General features: G+C 47.4%; 1 protein-coding gene across 1 annotated transcript in view; it reads left to right on the top strand.

The window, feature by feature from the left end:
• The window catches only part of HFM1 (helicase for meiosis 1), a 472,985-nt gene that overhangs the window by 5,067 nt on the left and 442,302 nt on the right, over positions 1 to 25,616 (top strand). The window contains exon 4 of the mRNA XM_030206735.1: positions 11,223 to 11,374. Coding sequence (XP_030062595.1) covers positions 11,223 to 11,374 — 152 coding nt within the window. The remainder of the gene's footprint in view (positions 1 to 11,222; positions 11,375 to 25,616) is intronic.

Genomic DNA, 25,616 nt, shown 5'->3' with positions numbered 1-25,616 from the left:
CTCTCCTAATATGTCTTGCTATGCAAACTGCATACCATTTCTGCATACCATTTTCTTTGCTTTTCTCTGAACTGCTTCCAGCCTTTTTACATCTTTACCAAGATACAGCCTCCAAAACTGAACATAATACTCCAAGTGAGGCCTCACCAACGACTTGTACAGGGGCATCAACACCTCCTACTGCTAGTTATACCCATCTCTATGCACCCTAGCATCCTTCTGGCTGTGGCTACTGCCTTGTTGCATGTTTTGCCACCTTGAGATCCTCAGACACCATCACTCCAAGGTCTCTCTTCTGAGCCGGGATTACCAATCTCTCCCCTCCTATGTAGTACATCACTTTTGGATTTTTGCACCCCAAGTGCATCACTTTACACTTCTTAGCATTAAATGTTAACTGCCAGACCCTTGACCATTCTTCCAACATTTGGAGATCTCATGGTTTCTACATCTTCCAATGTATCCACTCTATTGGGTATCTTCGTGTCATTCGCAAAAAGGCAAAGTTTTCCTTCTAACTCACCAGCAATGTCGCTCACAAAAATATTAAACAGAATCGGCCCCAGCACTGACCCCTGAAGCACTCCACTGGTCACTTTCCTTTCTTCTGAGCTGATTCCATTTACCACCTCTGTTACCTGTCTGTCAGCCAGTTTCCAATCCATTTCACCGCTTAGGTGAAATGGATACATTTTGCCTTGCACCAACGTCAAGCTCATCGGTCTATAATTTCCTGGATCTCCTCTTGAACCTTTTTTAAAAATCAGTGTTACATTGGCCACCCTCCATTCTTCTGGTACCACGTTCGATTTTAAAGATAAATTACTTATTACTAACAATAGTTCTGCCAATTCATTTTTCAATTCATTCAACCCTCTCAGCTTATTCATGAGTCTTTTGTGAGGGGCTGTATCAAAGGCACTGCTGAAATCCAAGTAGGTTACATCTAGTGCCTGTCCTTTATGTAGTTCTTTGGTCACCCAGTCAAAAAGAGGTCAATCAGATTTGTTTGGCAGGATTTTTATTTGGTAAAGCCATGTTGCCTCAGATCCAGCAATCTGTTGGCTTCTAGACAGTTAACTATCCTTTCCTTCAGCAGCGTTTCCATTATTTTTCCTACCACCGACGTGAGGCTTAACAGTATGTAGTTTCCCACTTTTCCCTATTCCCGCTTTTGTGAAGCAGAGCAACTTCTTCTGTCTCTATAGATCTATTAAATAAATCCTGAAGAGGTCCCGCCAGGAGTTCTCTGAGCTCTCTCAGTATCCTGGGATGTATTCCATCCGGCCTCACAGCTTTGTCCACTGGCAGATTTTCAAGCTGCTTATAAACGCTTTCTTCTGTGATTGGTGCAATATCCACTCCATTCTCAGATATATCTTTGGCAGCCAACTGCTGTCCTTCTCCAGGGTTCTCTTCTGTGAATACAGAAGAGAAGTATTTGTTCACGTTTGCTTTATCCTCATCACTTTCCACAAAGCCATTCTCAACATCTTTCAGTTTTACAATTCCATTCCTATCTTTTCCTAATATATCTGAAAAAAGGTCTTGTCACCTACACATGAACTGGGCCCCGTCACGCCAGTGGTCACAAATCCCCTCACAGGGACATTCAGTCTAGTAGAAAACTGCTGGACCGGAACTCTATCCAGTGGTCAACAGTGCATCTTTAAATCAATTGTTATCACCAGAAGACCATATCTCTTCAAACACAGATGTCCACCTTCTCCATGTCGTCACTGGACCATTAATCGTTACTTGAGTCTTCCCCCACTGGAATAGGCTGATACTCTTCCATCCTAGGTATCTGACAACTACCATGACTAGGTCCTTATGAACGACCGGGCTTGACTTTTGGGATCCCTTGAGACCTCTACCACTGGGAATAGAAATATAGAGGGTTTTCACCGTTCCATGGCCTCTGTGATATACAGCAGCACACTGAACAGAGGATTTCAACATATTATCAATGATGACGCCTAGATCTCTTTCTTGGTCGGTGACTCCTAACGTGGAACCTTGCATTATGTAGCTATAATTCGGGTTCCTCTTTCCCACATGCATCACTTTGCACTTGCTCACATTAAACGTCATTTGCCATTTAGATGCCCAGTCTCCCAGTCTCATATGGTCCTCTTGCAATTTTTCAGAATCCTCTTCTTTTTTTTTTTTTTTTTATAAATGTTTTTATTGTTCCATGGATTCATATACAGGCATCAAGAGCAACATTAATACAAACAACAAAGCATGTCCTGACAACTCTGCCAACAATCTACTGAATTCCATGTTTTATTTTATTTCCCCCCCCCCCCCCCCCCGTTTCTTCCCCTCCCCCAGCAGAGACCCCTCCCCCTCCCCCCTGTCCTTTATCACTTAAACAGCACACAGACTTAATCGATTCTGTTCTTCTTATGTAGGCATCATGAACAAGGCACATGTTCTCCCCCACAGATCACGAGCACCCAGAGAGGTCACAGACTTATATCTCATAGCCACCCAATGAGCCATCTCAAGCATACTATGTTTCCACACTGCAAGGGCCGGGGGCTCTCTCTGCACCCATTGTTTCAGCACACATCTTTTAAGCAAAATCAAAGCTAACAAAACAAATTTACTTTGTGAAACTCTCAGCCCCTGCTCCTTAAGAGCCTGCCCACACCCCATTAATGTAACTGAATAATGCCACTCCACTGAGCGCTGTAATATCTCTTCCAAGGTTGTCAGCGCCCCAGACCATAATTCCTGCAGTGTAGGACATTCCATAAAAGAGTGCAAAAAGGTACCCACTGCCCCCCCACACTTGTCACACGTGTCACTATCCCACATTCCCAGGGCTTTCCCCCTAACTTTAGTGATATGCACTCTATACAGGATTCTATACTGTGTGTCTTGTAAAGACGCATTCGGTGTGAGGCCCCGCAGATTTCTGATTTAACAACTTTGAATAACTTTGTGTCGTCAGCAAATTTAATTACCTCACTAATTACTCCCATCTCTAGATATTTATAAATATGTTAAAAAGCAGCGGTCCCAGCACAGACCCCTGGGGAACCCCACTATCTACACATCTTCATTGAGAATACTGACCATTTAATCCTACTCTCTGTTTTCTGTCTTTTAACCAGTTTTTAATCCACAATAGTACACTACCTCCTATGCCATGACTCTCCAATTTCCTCTGGAGTCTTTCATGAGGTACTCTATCAAACGCCTTTTGAAAATCCAGATACACAATATCAACTGGTTCACCTTTATCCACATGTTTGTTCACCCCTTCAAAGAAATGTAATATATTGGTGAGGCAAGATTTCCCTTCACTAAATCCATGTTGGCTTCTGAATATGCTCTGTAATTTTGTTATTTATAATAGTCTCTACCATTTTGCCTTGCACCAACGTCAAGCTCATCGGTCTATAATTTCCTGGATCTCCTCTTGAACCTTTTTTAAAAATCAGTGTTACATTGGCCACCCTCCATTCTTCTGGTACCACGTTCGATTTTAAAGATAAATTACATATTACTAACAATAGTTCCGCCAATTTATTTTTCAATTCTGTCAGTACTCTGGGATGAATACCATCCGGTCTGGGAGATTTGCTGCCCTTCAGTTTGTCAAATTGCCCCATTACATCCTCTAGGCTTATAGAGATTTCATTCAGTTTCTCTGACTCGTCAGTTTGAATACCATATCTGGCACTGATATCTCTCCCAAATCTTCGGAGAAGACTGAAGCAAAGAATTAATTTAATCTCTCCGCTATGGCTTTGCCTTCCATGATTGCCCCTTTTAACCTCGGTCATCTAGCAGTCCAACTGATCCTTTTGCTGGCTTCTTGCTTTTAATATACCTAAAAAATTTTTTTACTATCCAGCTTATTTTCGAAAGAGATCGCCGGCCATCTTCTGACATAAATCGGGAGATGGCCGGCGATCTCTTTAACCCGGCCAAATCGGTATAATCTAAAGCCGATTTTGGCCGGCGCCAACTGCTTTCTGTCACGGAGCCGGTGAAACTTCAAGGCAGGGTGCAAAAGGTGGGGCAGGGCTATGAGATAGCCGGCTTCGCCCGATAATGGAAAAAAGAAAACTGGCCTTGATGAGAATTTGGTCCACTTTATTTGGTCCCTTTTTTTCAGGTCCAAGTCCCAAATAGGTGCCCGAACTGACCAGATGACCACCGTAGGGAATCGGGGATCACCTCCCCTGACTGCCCCAGTGGTCACTAATCCCCTCCTACGCTAAAAAAAAACAACTTTAAAAACTTTTTTTGCCAGCCTCTATGCCAGCCTCAAATGTCATACTCAGGTCCATCGCAGCAGTATGCAGGTCCCTGGAGTAGTTTTAGTGGGTACAGTGGACTTCAGGCAGGCGAACCCAGGCCCATCCTCCCCCCACCTGTTACATTTGTGATGGAAAATGGGAGCCCTCCAAAACCCACCCGAAACCCACTGTACCCTCATCTAGGTGCCCCCCTTCATCCCTTAGGGCTGTGGTAGTGGTGTATAGTTGTGGGGAGTGAGTTTTGGAGGGCTCAGCACCCAAGGTAAGGGAGCTATGCACCTGGGAGCTATTTTAATTTTTTTTTTACTTTTTAGAAGTGCCCCCTAGGGTGCCCGGTTGGTGTCCTGGCATGTTGAGGGGGACCAGTGCACTACGAATCCTGGCCCCTCCCATGACCAAATGCCTTGGATTTGGCCGGATTTGAGAACGCCAGCTTCAGTTCCCATTATGGGCAAAAACCGATGCCAGCCATCTCAAGCCCGGCCATTTCTGAGATTTGGCTGGCCCCAACCGTGTTATCGAAAAAAAGATGGCGTTGAGGTGCGGTGTTGTTTTTCGCTGTTCCTCACAGGCCCAGGAGAGAATCTTCGTTTTTTGTTTTCGATTTTTTTCTTTTATTATCGTTTCTAAAAATAAAAAAAAAAGTAGAGATTACTTTTCTTAGTTTTCTCCCTTTTGAAGTTTCCTTTCTTTTTCGACCGTGGTCGAGTTTTATCCTCTTATTTTTGTGCCTTTTTCTTTTAACAGGCACAGTTGCGTTGTTTGATTTTGCCGAAGCCGTTTTTCCTTCCAAGTCATCGAAGACTCCCAGCGGCTTCAAACGTTGTACTTAGTGCAACCGGACCATCTCAGGTACCGATACCCATTCCTGGTGTATGCAGTGCCTTGGACCCGACCATAGCCCAGCCGCTTGTAGTCTGTGTCTTCGTGTGAAGAAACGGACCCAAGCGTCTTGAGAAACCCAATGAGAAAAACTTTTTGGGGCTTGGTCTGGTTTTTCGACATCGACATTGACATTGAGGGAAGCATCGACATCGGGAGCAGAGGTAATGACTGCTGAAAGATCAATTCGTGCTGGGAGCAGTGAGGCATTGAGTGGGTCTCCACCTGCCCCGAGGCCTCCTGCTGTGCAGGCCTCCCCGGGATCGACCTTCGTCGGACCTGGCCCCTTGGAGGTGTGAGGAATCCACATCCTCATCGGTACTGAGGAGTCTCGATGACGGGCGTCGAGCGAAGGTGAAGAAGCACCGTCATCGTTCTCCTTTGACACATGGTGCCGGGAGCTCCGGGGGCGTCGAGGAAATTGGCACCTGAGAAGCGTTGGCGCCAAGAGGATCGCTCCCCCTCTATTCAGAAAGTGCCGATGGTGTTCTGGCAGCCCGGTACCTGCTCCAGAACCTTGACAGATTCTGCCACCGGCTCCTTTACTGACCCCGCAGCCTTATCCGACGACAACTCTCGACGAGTGCATCAGGGCCCTGCTCCCAGAGCTTCTGGAAGGATTGCTGCGCCAGTCTGCGGTGTCGGGGGTGCTTGCGCCTTCCATACCATCTGCTGCAGCAGCATCTGGCCCTTTGCCTGTGGTGAGGTCCCCAACCTCGGTGCCGCCTGCCACTTAGGTCGACTTCCCTTCGACATCGGTGGAGGAAGCTTCACCCGAGTCCAGGTGGGCGTCGACTTCTCGGCACCGCCATCGAGGACGTCACTCCTCGTTGTTGAGGCAGGCTCAGTTTCGGACTGCTCTGAGGGATGTTTTGTCCAATACTGAAGATGAGTGTTCATGGGAGGAAGATCCAAGGTACTTTTCTTCTGACGAGTCCTATGGAATTCCCTCTGAACCTTCCCCTCCATCAGAAATGAGACTTTCTCGTTCGGAGAGTCTATCCTTTACCTCCTTTGTCCGGGAAATGGCTGAGGCTATTCCCTTCTCTTTGGAGGTTGAGTATGAACCCAGGGCTGAGATGCTTGAGGTCCTGGATTATCCTTCTCCACCTAGAGAGGCTGCAACGGCTCCTTTCATAATGTACTGAAGGAAGTCCTTTTGCGAAACTGGTCGTTCCCTCTGTCTAATCTCATGATCCCGAAAAAAGCTGAATCTCAATATCAGATCCATGGTGAGCCTGGATTGATGAGGTCTCAGCTAACTCACAATTCCATGGTGGTGGACTCTGCCCTCAAAAGAGCCAAGAGCACTAGGGACTATACCTCGGCGCCCCCAGGCAGAGAATAGTAACATAGTAGATGACGTCAGAAAAAGATCTGCACGGTCCATCCAGTCTGCCCAACAAGATAAACTCATATGTTCTACTTTTTGTGTATACCTTACCTTGATTTGTATCTGTGATTTCCAGGGCACAGACCGTAGAAGTCTGCCCAGCACTAGCCCCGCCTCCCAACCACCAGCCCCGCCTCCCACCACTGGCTCCACCACCCAATCTCGGCTAAGCTTCTGAGGATCCATTCCTTCTGAACAGCATTCCTTTATGTTTATCCCACGCATGTTTGAATTCAATCTAGAACCTTGGACGTATCAGGCCGCTATGCTCGCTGCCAAGATCCAGACATACCAGCTCTTCACAAGCGTTCACTTGTGGAACTCGGTGAGGCAACTGTGCAGCTTGGTTGATGCACTCCCTCAGGAGCAGGCCGAGCCTTTTCGTCAGGTGGTCAGGCAGCAGAAGGCGTGTCAAAAATTCCTGGCCAGGGGTACATTTGACAGTTTTGATGTAGCATCCAGGATTGCTGCCCAAGGTATAGTGATGCACAGACTCTCATGGCTGCGTGTCTCTGACCTGGATTATTCGGTCCAGTAGCAGATGGCGGATGTTCCTTGCCGGGGGGATAACCTTTTGGTGAGAAAGTAGAGGATCTCGTTGACCAGCTCAAGAAGTACAATGATGCTATGGATTCTCTCTCCCGCCGGCCATCTTCTGCCACTGCCTCCTCATCTAGGAGGTTTTTTAGAAGGAAGAGGAGTGCTCCCTATTCCTATGCTAGGCATAGGTACACTCCTGCTTCTCGGCAGCCTGCCCAGGCTCAGTCTCAGTGTGCTCGTTCTTGTCAACAGCGTGCGCCGAAGGCCACTGCGGCTCCCCAGCAAAAGCAAGGGACGGGCTTTTGACTGGCTCCAGTTCAGCATAGCCTCAGTAAACGTGTCCGTACTGGACGACTTGCTGGTTGGGGGTAGGTTAATGTTTTTTCACCAAAGGTGGCCTCTTATAACTTCCGACCTGTGGGTTCTTTATATTGTCCAGTTAGGATACACCCTCAATCTGGAATCCAAACCTCCATATTGCCCACCAGGAGCTAAGTCCTTCTGCTCCCACCACAAGCAGGTGCTTGCAGAGGAACTTTCCGCCCTTCTGAAGGCCCAAGTGGTCGAACCCGTTCCACCAGGGGAAGAAGGGCTGGGATTCTATTCCAGGTACTTCCTTGTGCAAAAGAAAACAGGGGGGATGCGTCCCATCCTAGACCTAAGGGCCCTGAACAAATTTCTTATCCGAGAAAAGTTCAGGATGGTTTCCCTAGGCAACCTTCTTCCCATGATTCAGGAGAACGATTGGCTATGCTCTCTGGACTTAAAGAATGCTTACACACATATCAAAGGAAGTACCTTGGAACACAGCACATTCAGTACCGTGTACTGCCTTTTGGCCTAGCATCTCCGCCCAGAGTGTTTACAAAATGCCTAGCTGTTGTCGCAGCATCTCTACGCAGACTGGGAGTGCATGTGTTTCCTTATCTCGACAATTGGCTAGTGAAGAGCACCTTGAAGGAAGGTGCTCTTAAGTCCATGTGAATGACTATTCAGGTGCTGGAGCTACTGGGGTTTGTCATAAATTATCCCAAGTCCCATCTTACCCCAGTCCAAAAACTGAAATTCATTGGAGCTCTGCTGAACAGCTCGAGCTTTTCTCTCCGAGGCAAGGGCGGACAACCTTCTGTCCCTGCAGTCCATGGTTCGAGCGTCTCACCAGGTCACGGCTTGGCAGATGTTGAGACTTCTGGGGCACATGTAATGCCCATGGCACGTCTATCTATGAGATCAGCTGAATGGACCCTAGCTTCCCAGTGGTTTCAAGCTGTGGGGGATCTAGAGTATGTAATCCAGCTGTCCACCAACTTTCGGAATTCTCTTCAGTGATGGACGAGTCGATCCAATTTGTCTTTGGTGCGACCACTCCAAGTTCCTCAGCCACGAAAAGTGCTGACGACGGATGCATCTCTCCTGGGTTGGGGAGCTCGTGTAGATGGGCTCCTCACTCAGGGAGCCTAGTCGTTTCAGGAAAAGGATCTGCAGATCAACCTGGAATTAAGAGCGATCTGGAACGCTCTAAAGGCTTTCAGAGATCGGCAGTCCAACCGAGTAATCTTATTTCAGACAGACAATCAGGTTGCCATGTTTTATACCAACAAGCAGGGGGGCACCGGATCTCATCCTCTGTGTCAGGAAGCTGTGCAGATGTGGCTTTGGGCTCGCATTCACAGCATGTTTCTCCAAGCCATTTATCTTGAAGGCATAAATAACAGTCTGGCCGACAGGTTGAGCAGGATAATGTAACCTCACAAGTGGTCACTAAACATGGGCGTAGTCCGCAAGATCTTCCGAGCGTGGGGCACCCCCTCGGTGGATCTTTTTGCCACTCAGATCAATCACAGGATCCCTCAGTTTTGTTCTAGTCTTCAGGCCCACGACAGACTAGCATCAGATGCCTTTCTCCTACATTGGGGGGCAGGCCTTCTGTATGCTTGTCCTCCCATACTTCTAGTAGGGAAGACTTTACTGAAACTCAAGCAAGACCACGGAACAATGATCCTGATTGCACCCTTCTGGCCGCGTCAGATTTGGTTCCGTCTTCTTCTGGAGTTGTCCTCCGAAGAACCGTGGAAATTGGACTATTTTCCAACTCTCATCTCAGAACGAGGGGTCGCTTCTACATCCCAACCTCCAGTCTCTGGCTCTCACCGCCTGGATGGTGAGAGCTTAGAATTCGCTTCCTTGGGTCTTTCAGAGGGTGTCTCCCGAGTCTTGCTTGCTTCCAGAAAAGATTCCACGAAGAGGTGTTACTCTTTCAAATGGAGGAAATTTGCCAGCTGGTGTGACAGCAAAGCCCTAGATCCTCTTTCTTGTCCTACACAGACCCTGCTTGAATACCTTCTACACTTGTCAGAGTCCGGTCTGAAGACCAACTCCGTAAGAGTTCACCTTAGTGCGATTAGTGCTTTTTATCGCCGTATAGAGGGTAAGCCTATCTCTGGACAGCCTTTAGTTGTTCTCTTCATGAGATGTTTGCTTTTGTCAAAGCCCCCTTTCAAACCTCCACCAGTGTCATGGGATCTCAACGTCGTTCTTACTCAGCTGATGAAAGCTCCTTTTGAGCCACTGAATACCTGCCATCTGAAGTACTTGACCTGGAAGGTCATTTTCTTGGTGGCTGTTACTTCAGCTCGTAGGGTCAGTGATCTTCAGGCCTTGGTAGTACATGCACCTTATATCAAATTTAATCTCAACAGAGTAGTCCTTCACACGCACCCTACGTTTCTGCCAAAGGTGGTGTCCACCTTTGGCAGTTCCATCTGAACCAGTCAGTTGTCTTGCCAACATTCTTTCCCCGTCCTCATACCCAGCCTGGTGAAAGCAGTTTGCATACCTTGGACTGCAAGAGAGCATTGGCCTTTTACGTGGAGCGGACAAAGCACTTTAGGCAGTCTGCCCAGTTGTTTGTTTCTTTCTATCCCAACAGGAGGGTAGTCGCCATCGGAAAACGCACAATCTCAAATTGGCTAGCATCTTGCATTTCCTTCATTTATGCCGAAGCTGGGCTGACTCTGGAGGGCCATGTCACGGCTCATATTGTTAGAGCCATGGCTGCGTCAGTGGCTCACTTAAAGTCAGCCTCCATTGAAGAGATTTGCTAGGCTGCAACATGGTCATCAGTCCACACATTCACATCTCACTACTGCCTTCAGCAGGATACCCGACGCGACATTTGGTTTGGGCTGTCAGTGCTGCAGAATCTGTTCGGAGTTTAGAATCCAATTCCACCCCCCTAGACCCATTTTTGTTCTGTTCCAGGCTGCACTCTCAGTTAGTTGTTTATGGTTTCAGTTCAATCTAAGTTATGTCCTCGCTGTTGAGGCCCATTTGACCAATGTTCGTTGTTTTGAGTGAGCCTGGTTGCAGGGATACCCCACATGTGAGAACAAGCAGCCTGGTTGTCCTCGGAGAAAGCGAAGATACTTTCCTGTAGCAGGTGTTCTTCGAGGACAGCAGGCTGATTTTTCTCTCAATACCGCTACCTTCCCTTTGGAGTTGTTATTTGCTTCCTTTTATGCTTTTTGATTTAAGTGAGGGAACGCGTTACGCGACGGGTGGGAAATCAGTCCGCTCATGTGCGGTGCACTGTGCACGCACGCCTGAAGACTCCCTCAAAACTTTTTAAATATTTTGCTTGCAAAATGCCGTCTGATTCCTGGGCCAACGCGGACGTCGACTCACATGTGAGAACAATCAGCCTGCTGTCCTCGGAGAATACCTGCTACAGGTAAGTATCTTTGCTTTTCTGTGGCTTGCAGGATTAGTTAGGCACACATTCCTTTCCTATACCTCAAGGAGTAATGTAGTGTGAGTTGCATTACTCCTTGAGGTATAGAACTGTGAGGATGAAGAGACTATTGTGCACAGGTAGGGCCATGCACGCACAGAACTTTACAGTAGTTCTGAGCTCTAGGAAGTTTGTTTTGGCCTACTGACTTGTGATGATGTCACGCACATATGTGCATGATTAATCCTGCTGTTTTTGTAAAACATCTATTACAGTTTTTAAAAAAGGGTGTGTTTGTACAAACCTAGAGCAATACGTTCAATTTTTATTGCTTAAAAACTGAGGCAAAGCTCTTATTAAAGGGAATATTTTTTAAATCCAAGTAATTTTCTTTTAGTGGCACCAATAAAGGCTTTGTGCAGCCAACGTTTTGAAGACTGGAAGGAAAAATTTGGACCCATAGGGCTTATTTGCAAGGAACTTACAGGAGATACACTAATTGATGATTTATTTGAAATGCAGCATGCCCATATTATCATGACAACACCAGTAAGTTACAAAGATTCTAGTAATTACAATATTCAGACAAAGTAGAGCTCCTACATTTGCTCTTCTAAATTAGTCTTCTACAATTTCAAACTTAGGATCCTAACCCTCCTGTTTACTAAGCCACTAACGCATGGAAGCACGGCTTAGTGAACAGGGGGTCAATTTTCAGCTGAAAATTCATCTTAACTGAGGAGCTTGAAAGTTATGTTTATAAATTTAATCCTGCTATTCATTTGCCTATGTTTTTTGGTCAGATTTATGAGCCCAGTGCTGAAAATTACTGCTAAGCTCTTATGTGGTAATTCTATAACTTGGTACCTCGATATAAGCACCACAATGGGACGTGCTTAGCGCCAATTCTATAATGGCATTTAGATGCACCTAAGCCACTATAGAATGCTAGCATAAAAGCTTGTTGGCATGCCAAAACTTAAACATGCTCACTTACAGCCAGTCCATGGCTGGTGCAAGTTGGTGCACCTATGTATGCCATGCAATGTGTGTAACTTATAGTATTCTATAAGTTATACATGTTGTGTGACAACATGCCCATTATGTGCCATCTTGCAGGTATGCACTAAGTGAATTTAGCGAGTATTTTAATAGAATAGTGCCTAACACTTACACATGTATATGCCAGTTATTGGTGCTAATGATGAGCATGAGTGCTGTATTATATAACCTGCAACCATATTTGGGACTAGATTCTTTATATTGTTCCTGAGAAATCCATGCCAAAAAAAACACGTTTAAGCGTATTCTGTAAAGTATGCCTACATTTAGGCATACTTTATAGAATAAACCGAAATTTCCACACGGATCATAGAATACGCCAAGTGCCGTCCAAGCAACTGCATTTAGTCATGGGCAGTTATGCCAAGTAAAACTTGGTGTAAATCCTGACACCTAAATTAGGTGTGGACTGGGTGTATTCTATAACCACACACCTAGATTTCAGAAACGCCCTTTTTACGCCCATGGCCATGCCCCCTTTTCAACTATGCGACTTAGAATTTATGCTCTTCACTTTATAGAATATGCTTAGACAGTTCTGTTTGTAAATTCTAATTAATGCCAATTAGTGTCAATAATTGCTTAAGTGACAATTATTGGTGCTGATTGTCTTAAGTAATTAAGTTGTGTGCACAAATCCTGAATATGACTGGATTTGCACACGCAATTTATGACACCTTACATAGAATCCCAGGGTTGGTGCCTAATATTAGGTAAACACAAGCACAAAGCAGAGGAAGTCTTGTAAGCGGAGCTCAATGATGCATTTTATTTTGACCCACTTGCTTTTATATGAAGAAGAATCTTTAACCCCTGATGAAGGCATAAGTGCCAAAACTTGGCCAAGTCGGGTGAACAATCAATACATTTGTGGTAAGCCTTGAGTTTGCTCTTTCTCTGGACTACCTCTGCCTTTTGTTGGTGCTTGTGTTAAGCCTGCAGAGTGTTTCGCTTCTGTTTGGTTGCTCTGCCTAATATTAGGCATCAGCTTATAGAATTGCCCTTTTAACTTCTCCTCCTCTAAATCGATCTCTGTTGCCACACGTTTGTATGCTCATAGAGTTTAAATCAGTGAAACTTTGACCTCTCTGAAAATCTACTAGAGCTGAGTGCCTAAATTTATACTCAATCTAGATGCATAAATCCTTTGAATATCGGGCCCTATGATATTATCTCCCAAGTGCCTTCCTTCTTCAATTCCAAAAACTAAAAATGTTGGTGCATTGTTTAGATAATTTATGGTATGACTTGCCACATATTGCAATGGTTCATATTTTCTAACAAGTGTTATATATATTATATATTAAGAACAGAATGTGGCAAACTCTTTATGGGCTTTATTTTCTATGATTTCCACTAGATCTCTTTTTCAGTGTGCTCTAAGGCAGTAGTTCTCAACCTTTTTTCAGTTGGGACACACCTGATGAACAATACTCACATACGTGACACACTTCATACGTGGCCCTCATGGATTTTTGCTCTGATATATTATTACAGTTCTTATGAATTAAATATAAATATGCTCTTCATCCACAAAAAACATTTTCCCCCCAACAACAGGTGCAGATCATAGCTAGCACATTTTCTCCATGGAAGTTACCATACCAAAAAATAAAAATACTGATTCTCATGTCATCTGATTAGTAGCGCTTCCGAAGGATTTATATGGAGAGAGATCATGGCCTTAACCTTTGTCCCTGATGAAAGGTGCTTGAAACCCGCAGAGTCGGGCGGTTTCAGGGGAAGGCATTTATTGGAAGAAATCCTTAGTTTGGATTTATTCTCGGCGACACTAAGCTAAGTACATTGTGTTTCACGAAATTTATTATTGCAGAGTGGTTGAACAATATTTATAGCACTTGGGTGATGGTGTATGAGTTACACACAAGAAATACCCTCCCAATAAACACTAAATGAGTAACCCGATGAAAGAAGTGCTATACCACTGTGTCCACAAGCACCCCTCCGTGCTGTCCGCTCTTGTTTCGACACCTCTCTGTGCTGTCCGCTCTCCGCTCAACACCTCTCCGTGTGGTCTGCGCACAACTTAGCACCTCTCCGAGCTGTCCTTCTTCGCCCACACAATTGGGGCTAATCCATCTCCTAAGCGGAACTGTTCCTGCTCACTGCAAAAAGTAATTCACAGTACTATTTATTCTGCAGAGTACTTTATTCCAGAGCACAACCAGCGGGAAAATAGTATGTCCTCTGTACTACAGCTGCTGGTCTCTGTGCACTTTGCTTCCCTTCTCCCCCACCCAACAATCCCCAACAGTTCCGAACAGTTCAGTCTTGGAACTCCATAACAACTTGAAATAAACCTTTGAATCAGTCAATTCCTCTACTCCCTTTCTCCTACTGCCTAGGAGATAGAGGCATTTTCTCCACCCTCGCTTGTCAGACACCAACACTCTGACAACCTCCCACTAAAATGTCCAGACTGACCTTCTTCAGGTAATTACCCTTTGTCCTGAGCAGAAGAACTCCATTTGCTCCTGCTCAGCCTCCTTTATGACATTTTCACTGTTCTCCTCTAGCTCAATCTCCTCCCACTCCATGGAGTCTTCCCCCACCCTCTCTCCCAGGTGCTGCTCCTCCACTTGATTATCCTCCATCTCCCAATCACCTCCTGACTTTTCTGCCTGCTGGGAGTTGGAGTGCTGTCTCTCATGTTCCCTCCTCCCTTGCAAGTGCTGCTGGGTTCTGTAGTTCTCTTCCTTTCTTGCAAGTCTCCTACCCCCTTTTCCCGGCAGAGAGTGCTCTTCCTTTCTTGGCTTACTGCCCCTGTCAGCTCTTCTCTGCTTTCCCTCTACCTCCTCCTTACAACTGACTAGCAGCTTGATTGTCTGCACTGAATAGTGGGTTATATCTGAGTGTAGTCAAAAAATATTACGATGTAATTTTTTGTAAATGGTGACAGTACGTGGGACACACAATAGAGACATATATGCTTTTGTGGCTAACTGTCCTGGTTTGTGCAGTGGATCTGATTAGTAGCAACATAAATCTCTCTACTACCAAGCAAATTGTGAATTATTACAGAGGAAAGCCTCTGGTTTGGCCCAACTCTTGGGGAAAAAACTCAGCTTTGATGGGAATGGGAGGGGGATATGGAGGCTGACGAAGAGTTGCTTACCTGTAAGGGGGGGGACCTATGATGGACCTATGGGGAGGAGGGAGAGGGGGAGTTGCTGAGCCTGCAGGGGAGATGGAAAGGAGAGGTGCTGGACTAAGGGTGGGGTTCAGAGAAATGTCAAACCATGGAGGGGGCTGAGAAGAGGGGGGGGGGGGAATGTTAGACTATTAAGAGAGGGGCTGGGGAGAGGGGGAAATGTCAGACCATGGTAGAGGGGGAAGAGAGTAAATGCGAGAGAGAGCTGCTGGATTGCTGGGGATGGAGGGAAGAGGGGGGAGATGTGGCTCCAGTACACAAACCCCGATGCCATGCGCTTTCCCATGTTGTGTAGATTGTAAACCACATTTGGCAGGATTTTACTTATGGTGCTTGGTTTGCCTCCTACACAACCTGGGAAGGACCAGGGCATCCAGATTTGTGTAGCTGCATTTCCTCCAGCCAGCTGCTGTCTCTTACAATCCACTAGATTGCTGAACATTGAAACATTTTATTTATTTGTTGCATTTGTATCCCACCTTATCCCACCTCTTTGCAGGCTCAAAGTGGCTTACAATACATCATGAGTAGTGGAAGAGTGTTAGTAATATAAACCTTTATTCTCCGAGGACAAGCAGGCTGCTTGTTCTCACTGATGGGTGACGTCCACGGCAGCCCCTCCAATCGGAATCTTCACTAGCAAAGTCCTTTGCTAGCCCTCGCGCGCCCGCGCGCACCGCGCATGCGCGGCCGTCTTCCCGCCCGAAACCGGCTCGAGCCGGCCAGTCTTCTTTTGTCCGCACTCGGTACGGTCGTGTTTTCGCCGTGTCGAGCCCCGGAAAGTCGACCTCGCGCGTCCAAATTCTGTTTGAGCGTGTTTTTTTCCTTCGGGAAAGCTTTGTTAGTCGGGAAGTGCTCCGGAAACCCTTCGACCGGGTTTCGTGTCAATCCTCCCCGTACTTCCAGCTTTTTGCCCCGGTAAGTTTTCTTTCGTCGTCGGGGTAGGCCTCTTTTCGGCCTCGGTCGAGATTTTTTCTCCCTCTAAATTTTTGGTGCTTCAATTTTCGCCATTTCGGCTTTTGATTTCGCCGGCGTGATTTTTCCGCCCATGACATCGAAGCCTTCCAGCGGCTTCAAGAAGTGCACCCAGTGCGCCCGGGTTATCTCGCTCACTGATCGACACTCGTCGTGTCTTCAGTGTCTGGGGGCCGAGCACCGCCCTCAGAACTGTAGTCTGTGTTCCCTTCTTCAAAGGCGGACTCAGGTAGCGAGACTAGCCCAGTGGAACGTGTTGTTCTCGGGCTCTTCGTCGGCATCGGCACCGGGATCTTCGAGTGCATCGACGTCGTCAGCGTCCAGACCATCTTCCTCGGCCGCCCCTGCATCGAGTGCATCGAGGCATCGGGCCTCTGCATCGGCGCCGAGACATCGGATAGCTGCATCGACGTCGGTGGTACCAGGACCTCGTCTGCTGATGTCGTCGGACGGTGGTGCATCGGGTGGAGTGCAGGTGAGGGCTGTCCATTCCCCTGCTGGTGGCGGTGAGCCCTCGGGTGGGTCTCCTCCTACCCTGAGGGCTCCTGCGGTACAGCCCCCCCGAGATCGACCTTCTTCAGTCTCGGCCCCGAGGAAGCGACGGATGGATTCGACGTCCTCCTCGTCGGTGCCGGGGAGCTCCGGTGACATGCTTCGGAAGAAATCGAAGAAGCATCGACACCGGTCTCCTCCCCATGTCGGCACCGAGAGCTCTGGGTCGCCGAGGGATTCGGCACCCAGCAGGCATCGGCACCGAGAGGACCGCTCACCCTCTGTTCAGGAGGTGTCGATGCGCTCCGCTCTGGACAGCCCGGTACAGCCTCCACGCCCGGAACAGGTACTGACGTCGACGCCTGCATCGACCTCACAGCCTTTCTCTACAGCCGCTCTAAACGAGAGCCTCCGGGCCGTTCTCCCAGAGATTCTGGGAGAGCTGTTGCGCCCTACCCCTCCGGTACCGGCGGTGCTTGCGCCTCCGGTACCGTCGAGCGTGGCGCCGGCTGGCCCATCGCCCAGGTTGAGGTCCCCGACGTCGGTACCGCGTGCGGTACCGACCGCGGCCACCTCCCAGGAAGGCTCCCCGACTACGTCGGCGGAGGGAGCTTCGCCGATGCGGGCGAGGGAGTCTACCTCTCGACGCCCCCATCGTGGACGTGGCTTCACTGAGTCGAGCAGGGCGAGGTTGCAGACACAGGTTCGTGAACTTGTATCTGACACCGAGGGTGAGGCCTCGTGGGAGGAAGAGGAAGATCCTCGATATTTCTCTGACGAGGAGTCTGAGGGTCTTCCTTCTGATCCCACTCCCTCTCCTGAAAGACAGCTTTCTCCTCCCGAGAGTCTGTCTTTTGCTTCCTTTGTCCGGGAGATGTCTACGGCCATCCCCTTCCCGGTGGTTGTGGAGGACGAGCCCAGGGCTGAAATGTTTGAGCTCCTGGACTATCCTTCTCCACCTAAGGAAGCGTCCACTGTTCCCTTGCACCATGTCCTGAAAAAGACATTGCTTGCGAACTGGACCAAGCCATTAAGTAATCCCCACATTCCCAAGAAGATCGAGTCCCAGTACCGGATCCATGGGGACCCAGAGCTGATGCGCACTCAGTTGCCTCACGACTCTGGAGTTGTGGATTTGGCCCTAAAGAAGGCTAAGAGTTCTAGGGAACATGCTTCGGCGCCCCCGGGCAAGGACGCTAGAACCTTAGACTCCTTTGGGAGGAAGGCCTACCATTCCTCTATGCTCGTGTCCAAGATCCAGTCTTACCAGCTCTACACGAGCATGCACATGCGGAACAATGTGCGGCAGTTGGCGGGCTTGGTTGATGCTCTTCCCCCTGAGCAAGCCAAGCCTTTTCAGGAGGTGGTCAGGCAGCTGAAGGCGTGCAGAAAATTCCTGGCCAGAGGAGTTTATGACACTTTTGATGTTGCGTCCAGGGCCGCTGCTCAAGGTGTGGTGATGCGCAGGCTCTCATGGCTGCGCGCCGCCGACCTGGAGAATAGAATCCAGCAGCGGATTGCGGACTCGCCTTGCCGTGCGGACAACATTTTTGGCGAAAAAGTCGAACAGGTGGTAGAGTCTCTCCACCAGCGGGACACCGCATTCGACAAATTCGCCCGCCGGCAGCCTTCAGCTTCTACCTCTACAGGTAGACGATTTTTCGGGGGAAGGAAGACTGTTCCCTACTCTTCTGGCAGGCGTAGGTACAATCCTCCTTCCCGACAGCCTGCGGCCCAGGCTAAGCCCCAGCGCGCTCGCTCTCGTCAGCAGCGTGCGACTCAGCAAGGCCCCGCGGCTCCCCAGCAAAAGCAAGGGGCGAGCTTTTGACTGGCTCCAGCAGAGCATAGCCGACATCCAAGTGTCCGTGCCGGGCGACCTGCCAGTCGGAGGGAGGTTGAAAGCTTTTCACCAAAGGTGGCCTCTCATAACCTCCGATCAGTGGGTTCTGCAAATAGTCCGGCAAGGATACACCCTCAATTTGGCATCAAACCCTCCAAATTGTCCACCGGGAGCTCAGTCTTACAGTTTCCAGCACAAGAGGGTACTTGCAGAGGAACTCTCCGCCCTTCTCAGCGCCAATGCGGTCGAGCCCGTTCCATCCGGGCAAGAAGGGCTGGGATTCTATTCCAGGTACTTCCTTGTGGAAAAGAAAACAGGGGGGATGCGTCCCATCCTAGACCTAAGGGCCCTGAACAAATATCTCGTAAAAGAAAAGTTCAGGATGCTTTCCCTGGGCACCCTTCTCCCCATGATTCAGCAAAACGATTGGCTATGCTCTCTGGACTTGAAGGATGCCTATACACACATCCCGATACTGCCAGCTCACAGACAGTATCTGCGATTTCAGTTGGGCACCCGCCACTTCCAGTACTGTGTGCTACCCTTTGGGCTCGCCTCTGCGCCCAGGGTGTTCACAAAGTGCCTAGCTGTGGTAGCAGCGGCACTTCGCAGGCTGGGAGTGCACGTGTTCCCATATCTCGACGATTGGCTGGTGAAGAACACATCCGAGGCAGGAGCCCTGCAGTCCATGCAGATGACTATTCGCCTTCTGGAGCTACTGGGGTTTGTGATAAATTACCCAAAGTCCCATCTTCTTCCAGTGCAGAACCTCGAATTCATAGGAGCCCTGCTGGATTCTCGGACGGCTCGCGCCTATCTCCCAGAGACGAGAGCCAACAACTTGTTGTCCCTCGTCTCCCGGGTGCGGGCGTCCCAGCAGATCACAGCTCGGCAGATGTTGAGATTGCTGGGCCACATGGCCTCCACAGTTCATGTGACTCCCATGGCCCGCCTTCACATGAGATCTGCTCAATGGACCCTAGCCTCCCAGTGGTATCAGGCCGCTGGGGGACTAGAGGACGTGATCCACCTGTCCACGAGTTTTCTCGAATCCCTGTATTGGTGGACGATTTGGACCAATTTGACTCTGGGACGTCCCTTCCAAATTCCTCAGCCACAAAAAGTGCTGACCACGGATGCGTCTCTCCTGGGATGGGGAGCTCATGTCGATGGGCTTCACACCCAAGGAAGCTGGTCCCTCCAAGAACGCGATCTACAGATCAATCTTCTGGAGTTACGAGCGATCTGGAACGCTCTGAAGGCTTTCAGAGATCGGCTGTCCCACCAAATTATCCAAATTCAGACAGACAACCAGGTTGCCATGTATTATGTAAACAAGCAGGGGGGCACCGGATCTCGCCCCCTGTGTCAGGAAGCCGTCAGCATGTGGACCTGGGCTCGCCGGAACGGCATGGTGCTCCAAGCCACATATCTGGCAGGCGTAAACAACAGTCTGGCCGACAGACTGAGCAGGATTATGCAACCTCACGAGTGGTCGCTCAATTCCAAAGTGGTGCGCCAGATCTTCCAAGCGTGGGGCACCCCCTTGGTGGATCTCTTCGCATCTCGAGTGAACCACAAAGTCCCTCAGTTCTGTTCCAGGCTTCAGGCCCACGGCAGACTGGCATCGGATGCCTTCCTCCTGGACTGGGGGGAGGGTCTGCTGTATGCTTATCCTCCCATTCCTCTGGTGGGGAAGACTTTGTTGAAACTCAAGCAAGACCGAGGCACCATGATCCTGATTGCTCCTTTTTGGCCGCGTCAGATCTGGTTCCCTCTTCTTCTGGAGTTATCCTCCGAAGAACCGTGGAGATTGGAGTGTTTTCCGACCCTCATCACGCAGGACGAAGGGGCTCTTCTGCATCCCAACCTCCAGTCTCTGGCTCTCACGGCCTGGATGTTGAGGGCGTAGATTTTGCCTCTTTGGGTCTGCCAGAGGGTGTCTCCCGCATCTTGCTTGCTTCCAGGAAAGACTCCACTAAGAGAAGTTACTTCTTTCATTGGCGGAGGTTTGCCGTCTGGTGTGACAGCAAGGCCCTAGATCCTCGCTCTTGTCCTACACAGACCCTGCTTGAGTACCTTCTGCACTTGTCTGAGTCTGGTCTCAAGACCAACTCTGTAAGAGTTCATCTTAGTGCAATCAGTGCATACCATTACCATGTGGAAGGTAAGCCGATCTCAGGACAGCCTTTAGTTGTTCGCTTCATGAGAGGTTTGCTTTTGTCAAAGCCCCCTGTCAAGCCTCCTACAGTGTCATGGGATCTCAATGTCGTTCTCACCCAGCTGATGAAACCTCCTTTTGAGCCACTGAACTCCTGCCATCTGAAGTACTTGACCTGGAAGGTCATTTTCTTGGTGGCAGTTACTTCAGCTCGTAGAGTCAGTGAGCTTCAGGCCCTGGTAGCCCAGGCCCCTTACACCAAATTTCATCATAACAGAGTAGTCCTCCGCACTCACCCTAAGTTCTTGCCAAAGGTCGTGTCGGAGTTCCATCTGAACCAGTCAATTGTCTTGCCAACATTCTTTCCCCGTCCTCATTCCTGCCCTGCTGAACGTCAGCTGCACACATTGGACTGCAAGAGAGCATTGGCCTTCTACTTGGAGCGGACACAGCCCCACAGACAGTCCGCCCAATTGTTTGTTTCTTTTGATCCCAATAGGAGGGGAGTGGCTGTAGGGAAACGCACCATATCCAATTGGCTAGCAGATTGCATTTCCTTCACTTACGCCCAGGCGGGGCTGGCTCTTGAGGGTCATGTCACGGCTCATAATGTTAGAGCCATGGCTGCGTCGGTAGCCCACTTGAAGTCAGCCTCCATTGAAGAAATTTGCAAAGCTGCGACGTGGGCTTCTGTCCACACATTCACATCCCATTACTGCCTGCAGCAGGATACCCGACGCGACAGTCGGTTCGGGCAGTCAGTTCTTCAGAACCTGTTTGGGCTTTAGGATCCAACTCCACCCCCCGAGGGCCCTGTTTGTTCTGTTCCAGGCTACACTCTCAGTTAGTTGGTAAAATTTTTTAGGTCAATCTCTGTTATGTCCTCGCCGTTGCGAGGCCCAATTGACCATGGTTGTTGTTTTGAGTGAGCCTGGGGGCTAGGGATACCCCATCAGTGAGAACAAGCAGCCTGCTTGTCCTCGGAGAAAGCGAATGCTACATACCTGTAGAAGGTATTCTCCGAGGACAGCAGGCTGATTGTTCTCACAAACCCGCCCGCCTCCCCTTTGGAGTTGTGTCTTCCCTTAAGAGTATTGTCTTGCTACATACTGGACTGGCCGGCTCGAGCCGGTTTCGGGCGGGAAGACGGCCGCGCATGCGCGGTGCGCGCGGGCGCGCGAGGGCTAGCAAAGGACTTTGCTAGTGAAGATTCCGATGGAGGGGCTGCCGTGGACGTCACCCATCAGTGAGAACAATCAGCCTGCTGTCCTCGGAGAATACCTTCTACAGGTATGTAGCATTCGCTGTATTGCATGATCTTGGTTAGTATGATGATACAAACAAAGTAGTAGTATACAAGCAGATTTTAAGAAACAGTTCTGAAATTAAATAGGCGAGTTGTGTAGTGTATATTCACTTGGGTTGGTCTTTTTGGTATGCTCTTTCAAAGAGATGGGTCTTCAGTAATATGCGGAAGTTAGTTCTTTCATAGATCGATTTCAAGTTGCGCGGCAGTGCGTTCCATAACTGTATGCTCAAGTAGGTGAAGTTTGACGCGTGCATTGATTTGTATTTCATTCCTTTACAACTGGGGAAGTGCAGATCAAGGAATGTGCGGGATGATCTTCTGGCATTCCTAGGTGGTAAGTCTATTAGGTCAGACATGTAAGCTGGTGCGTCTCTATGGATAATTTTGTGAACTAGTGAACATATTTTGAACGTGATGTGTTCCTTAAGTGGAAGCCAGTGTAATTTTTCTCGTAAGGGCTTGGCACTTTCAAATTTTGGTTTGCCAAATATGAGTCTATCTGCCGTGTTCTGGGCTGTCTGGAGTTTCTTGATTATTTGTTCTTTGCAGCCGGCATATAGTGCGTTGCAATAGTCTAGATGACTAAGCACTAATGATTGTACTAAGTTACGGAAAACACTCCTTGGGAAGAAAGGTCTTATTCTTTTTAGTTTCCACATTGAGTGGAACATCTTCTTGGTTGTGTTTCTCACGTGGTTCTCTAGTGTTAGGTGTCGATCAATGGTGACTCCAAGAATTTTTAGGGTTTTTGAAATAGGAAGGTTTAGAGTTGGTGTGTTGATGGCGGTATATTCTTTCTTGTTGTGTTGGGAGGTTAGTATTAGGCTTTGGGTCTTTTCTGCATTGAGTTTCAGCCGAAATGCGTCCGCCCATGAATGCATGATTTTGAGGCTTTGGTTGATGTGATTAGAAATTTCTTTTAGGTCTTGTTTGAATGGGATGTAGATCGTTACGTCATCCGCATAAATGTATGGATTGAGGTTTTGATTTGATAGTAATTTTGCCAGGGGTATCATCATTAAGTTGAATAGAGTCGGTGAGAGGGGGGATCCTTGTGGTACTCCGTATTCAGGTACCCATGCGTCTGAAGTGGTCGAGTTAGATGTTACTTGGTATGACCTTGCGGTTAGGAATCCCTTGAACCACTGGAGGATGTTGCCTCCGATTCTGAAGTAATCAAGGATGTGTAGTAAGATTCCGTGGTCTACCATGTCGAAAGCGCTTGACATGTCAAATTGTAGAAGTAGTATGTTCTTACCAGATGTAATCGTTTGTTTGAATTTAGACATGAGACTTACTAATACTGTTTCGGTACTGTGGTTAGACCTAAACCCTGATTGGGAATCGTGGAGTATAGAAAATTTATCTAGATAGTTTGTAAGTTGCGTAGTCACCAACCCTTCAGTTAATTTGGTTATTAAGGGAATAGATGCTACCGGTCTATAGTTAGTTAGTTCACAAGCGCTCTTCTTTGTGTCTTTGGGTATGGGGGTGAGTAAGATGTTTCCTTTTTCCTGCGGGAAGAATCCATTTTGTAGCATGTAGTTCAGGTGTTTCGTTATGTCGTTTATGAATTGTTGAGGGGCAGATGTCATCAGGTTGTTTGGGCATAGGTCTAGTTTGTAATGGGATTTGGCAAATCTTTTGAGTGTTTGGGAGATGATGTTCTCTGATAGTATCTCGAAGTTGGTCCATGTCCTGTCAGTTGGATGAATGCCAGGGGCTGGGTCTAGGCAATTAAGGAGTTCAGTATAGTCGGTGGTGCTGACAGGTATTTTAAGTCGTAGTTATACTATTTTTTCGTTGAAGAATTTCGCAAGATTGTCTGCTCCAGGAGTGTCTTTGCTGTTGGTTGTGACTGGTGTGGTGTCTATTAGTTTGCTCACGAGTTGGAAACGTTTGTGTGTGTCCTTGTAGTTTGGTCCGATTAAGGTTTTGTAGTGTAGTCTTTTGATTTGTCTTATGGTGTATTTGTATTTTCTTTGGAGTTGTTTCCAGGCGTTTAGTGTGGTGTCATCTTTCTTTTTAGTCCAAGCTCGTTCTAACCTTCTGACTTGTGTTTTAAGTTTTTTCAATTCTTCATTGAACCTTGGTGTTGAATTCTTTCTGTGTGAAGATCTCGTTTGGGTTGGAGCAATGTTGTCTAGTATAGATCTACATCTATTGTCCCATTCTGAGAGGAATTGGATTGTGTCTGTTTTTGTTGTCCATTCCTTGTGGTAAATCTGTTGCCAAAATTCTATCGGGTCTATTTTTCCTCTCGTGGAGTAAGTTTTCCGTTCTTGTTTAATCGGTGGTCCTTTTGTTCTCCATTGGAGGGAGATGTTTGCTTTGTAGTGGTCTGACCATGGTGCGGGTGTCCACTTTGTGTCTGTTAACGTAATGTTTGCATCGTGGTCAAAGTTGTGTGTGATGATGTCTAGAGTGTGTGCTTGTCTGTGGGTAGGTTGTGTGTGTGTCCTGTGAAGGTCCCATAATTGTAGGAACTCTACGCATTCTTGTGTACTGGTTGAGTTGAGATCTTCAAGACATAGGTTGATATCTCCTATTAAGATAAGATTTGAGCTGGAGACACAAGAGTTCGAGATAAAGTCCATGAGGTATGTTTGGGATTCATGCCAATTGCCTGGTGGTCTGAAGAGCAAGATTGCGGTAAGGTGTTCTTGCAGGTTTGCGTGGTTTAGTCTTACCGAAGCGATTTCAAGTTGTGGTAGGATCGATTTGGTTATTGTTGTGATGATAAACTCTGATTTGTATATAATTGCTATTCCTCCTCCTCTTTTTCCATTTCTTGTCCAGTGGGTGATTTTGTATCCCGGTGGACATAGTTCTAAAATTATAGGGTCTTTAAGGTCATGAATCCAAGTTTCAGTAATGAATAGGATGTCTAGATTGTCTATGGTGATCCAATCTGTTATGTTCAGTGTTTTATTTACCACTGATCTGGCGTTTGTGTATCCCATATGGATTTGTCTGTATGGTTCCGTTTGGGATTTGGTTGTGTTGATTCTTATTAGTTGTCTGGTTTCTTTGCATTTGGTTTTGTTGTGTCCTTTCTTCTCTTTCTGTTGGTTGTTTTCGTATGCATTTGTTTGTAATTTTAATTGGTTGTTATTCTTTTGGTTTGTTGTGCTGTAATTGGGTTGTCTGTGGTTTTTGTAAGTTGTGGGAAGATTGTTGTTTGTGTTGGGAGTGGTCCATATGTGGTGAATTAAGGGGAGGAAGTAAATTAGCATGAGTAGTTTGTTGGTGTTAATGTTGGCTGTATTTAGTGATAGTTGGTATGTCTGGTAAATATTATTTGGTGTGGTTTTGTTTGAGCATCAATCGGCGTTTGTCATATGTGAACATGTATGAGCAATTTTTGAACCTTTGATATAGTGTCAGCAGTTTCAACATTAAGCATAGTTAAGCATAAGCATAATATACGTTAACGTATATGAACATTGAGCATGATAAGCATTAAACATGATGCTTTAAGCATTAGTGTAGACATCAGCGATATCGTAGTACAAAAAACAGAAGAAACCAGTCTTCGCAAGGAAATCAACATGAAACAAAACAGCAAAGATGACCAACAAAAAGCAAAAAAAAAAAAAAAATATATATATATATATATATATATAAAACGTTAAAATTTAATATTAATCATAAGATATGTATTTAAAAGATAAATCCATCAAAATAAAAAAATTACATAAAAAAGGCGACACTTTGGATGTAAAAATGAAGAATCAGCTTTATTAGCCAAACTGTAGCAGGGAGAAAGGGACTCGACAT

Source organism: Microcaecilia unicolor, chromosome 6, assembly GCF_901765095.1.
Source record: "Microcaecilia unicolor chromosome 6, aMicUni1.1, whole genome shotgun sequence".
NCBI classification, from domain to species: domain Eukaryota; kingdom Metazoa; phylum Chordata; class Amphibia; order Gymnophiona; family Siphonopidae; genus Microcaecilia; species Microcaecilia unicolor.
This window is presented reverse-complemented; position numbering and strand designations above follow the sequence as displayed.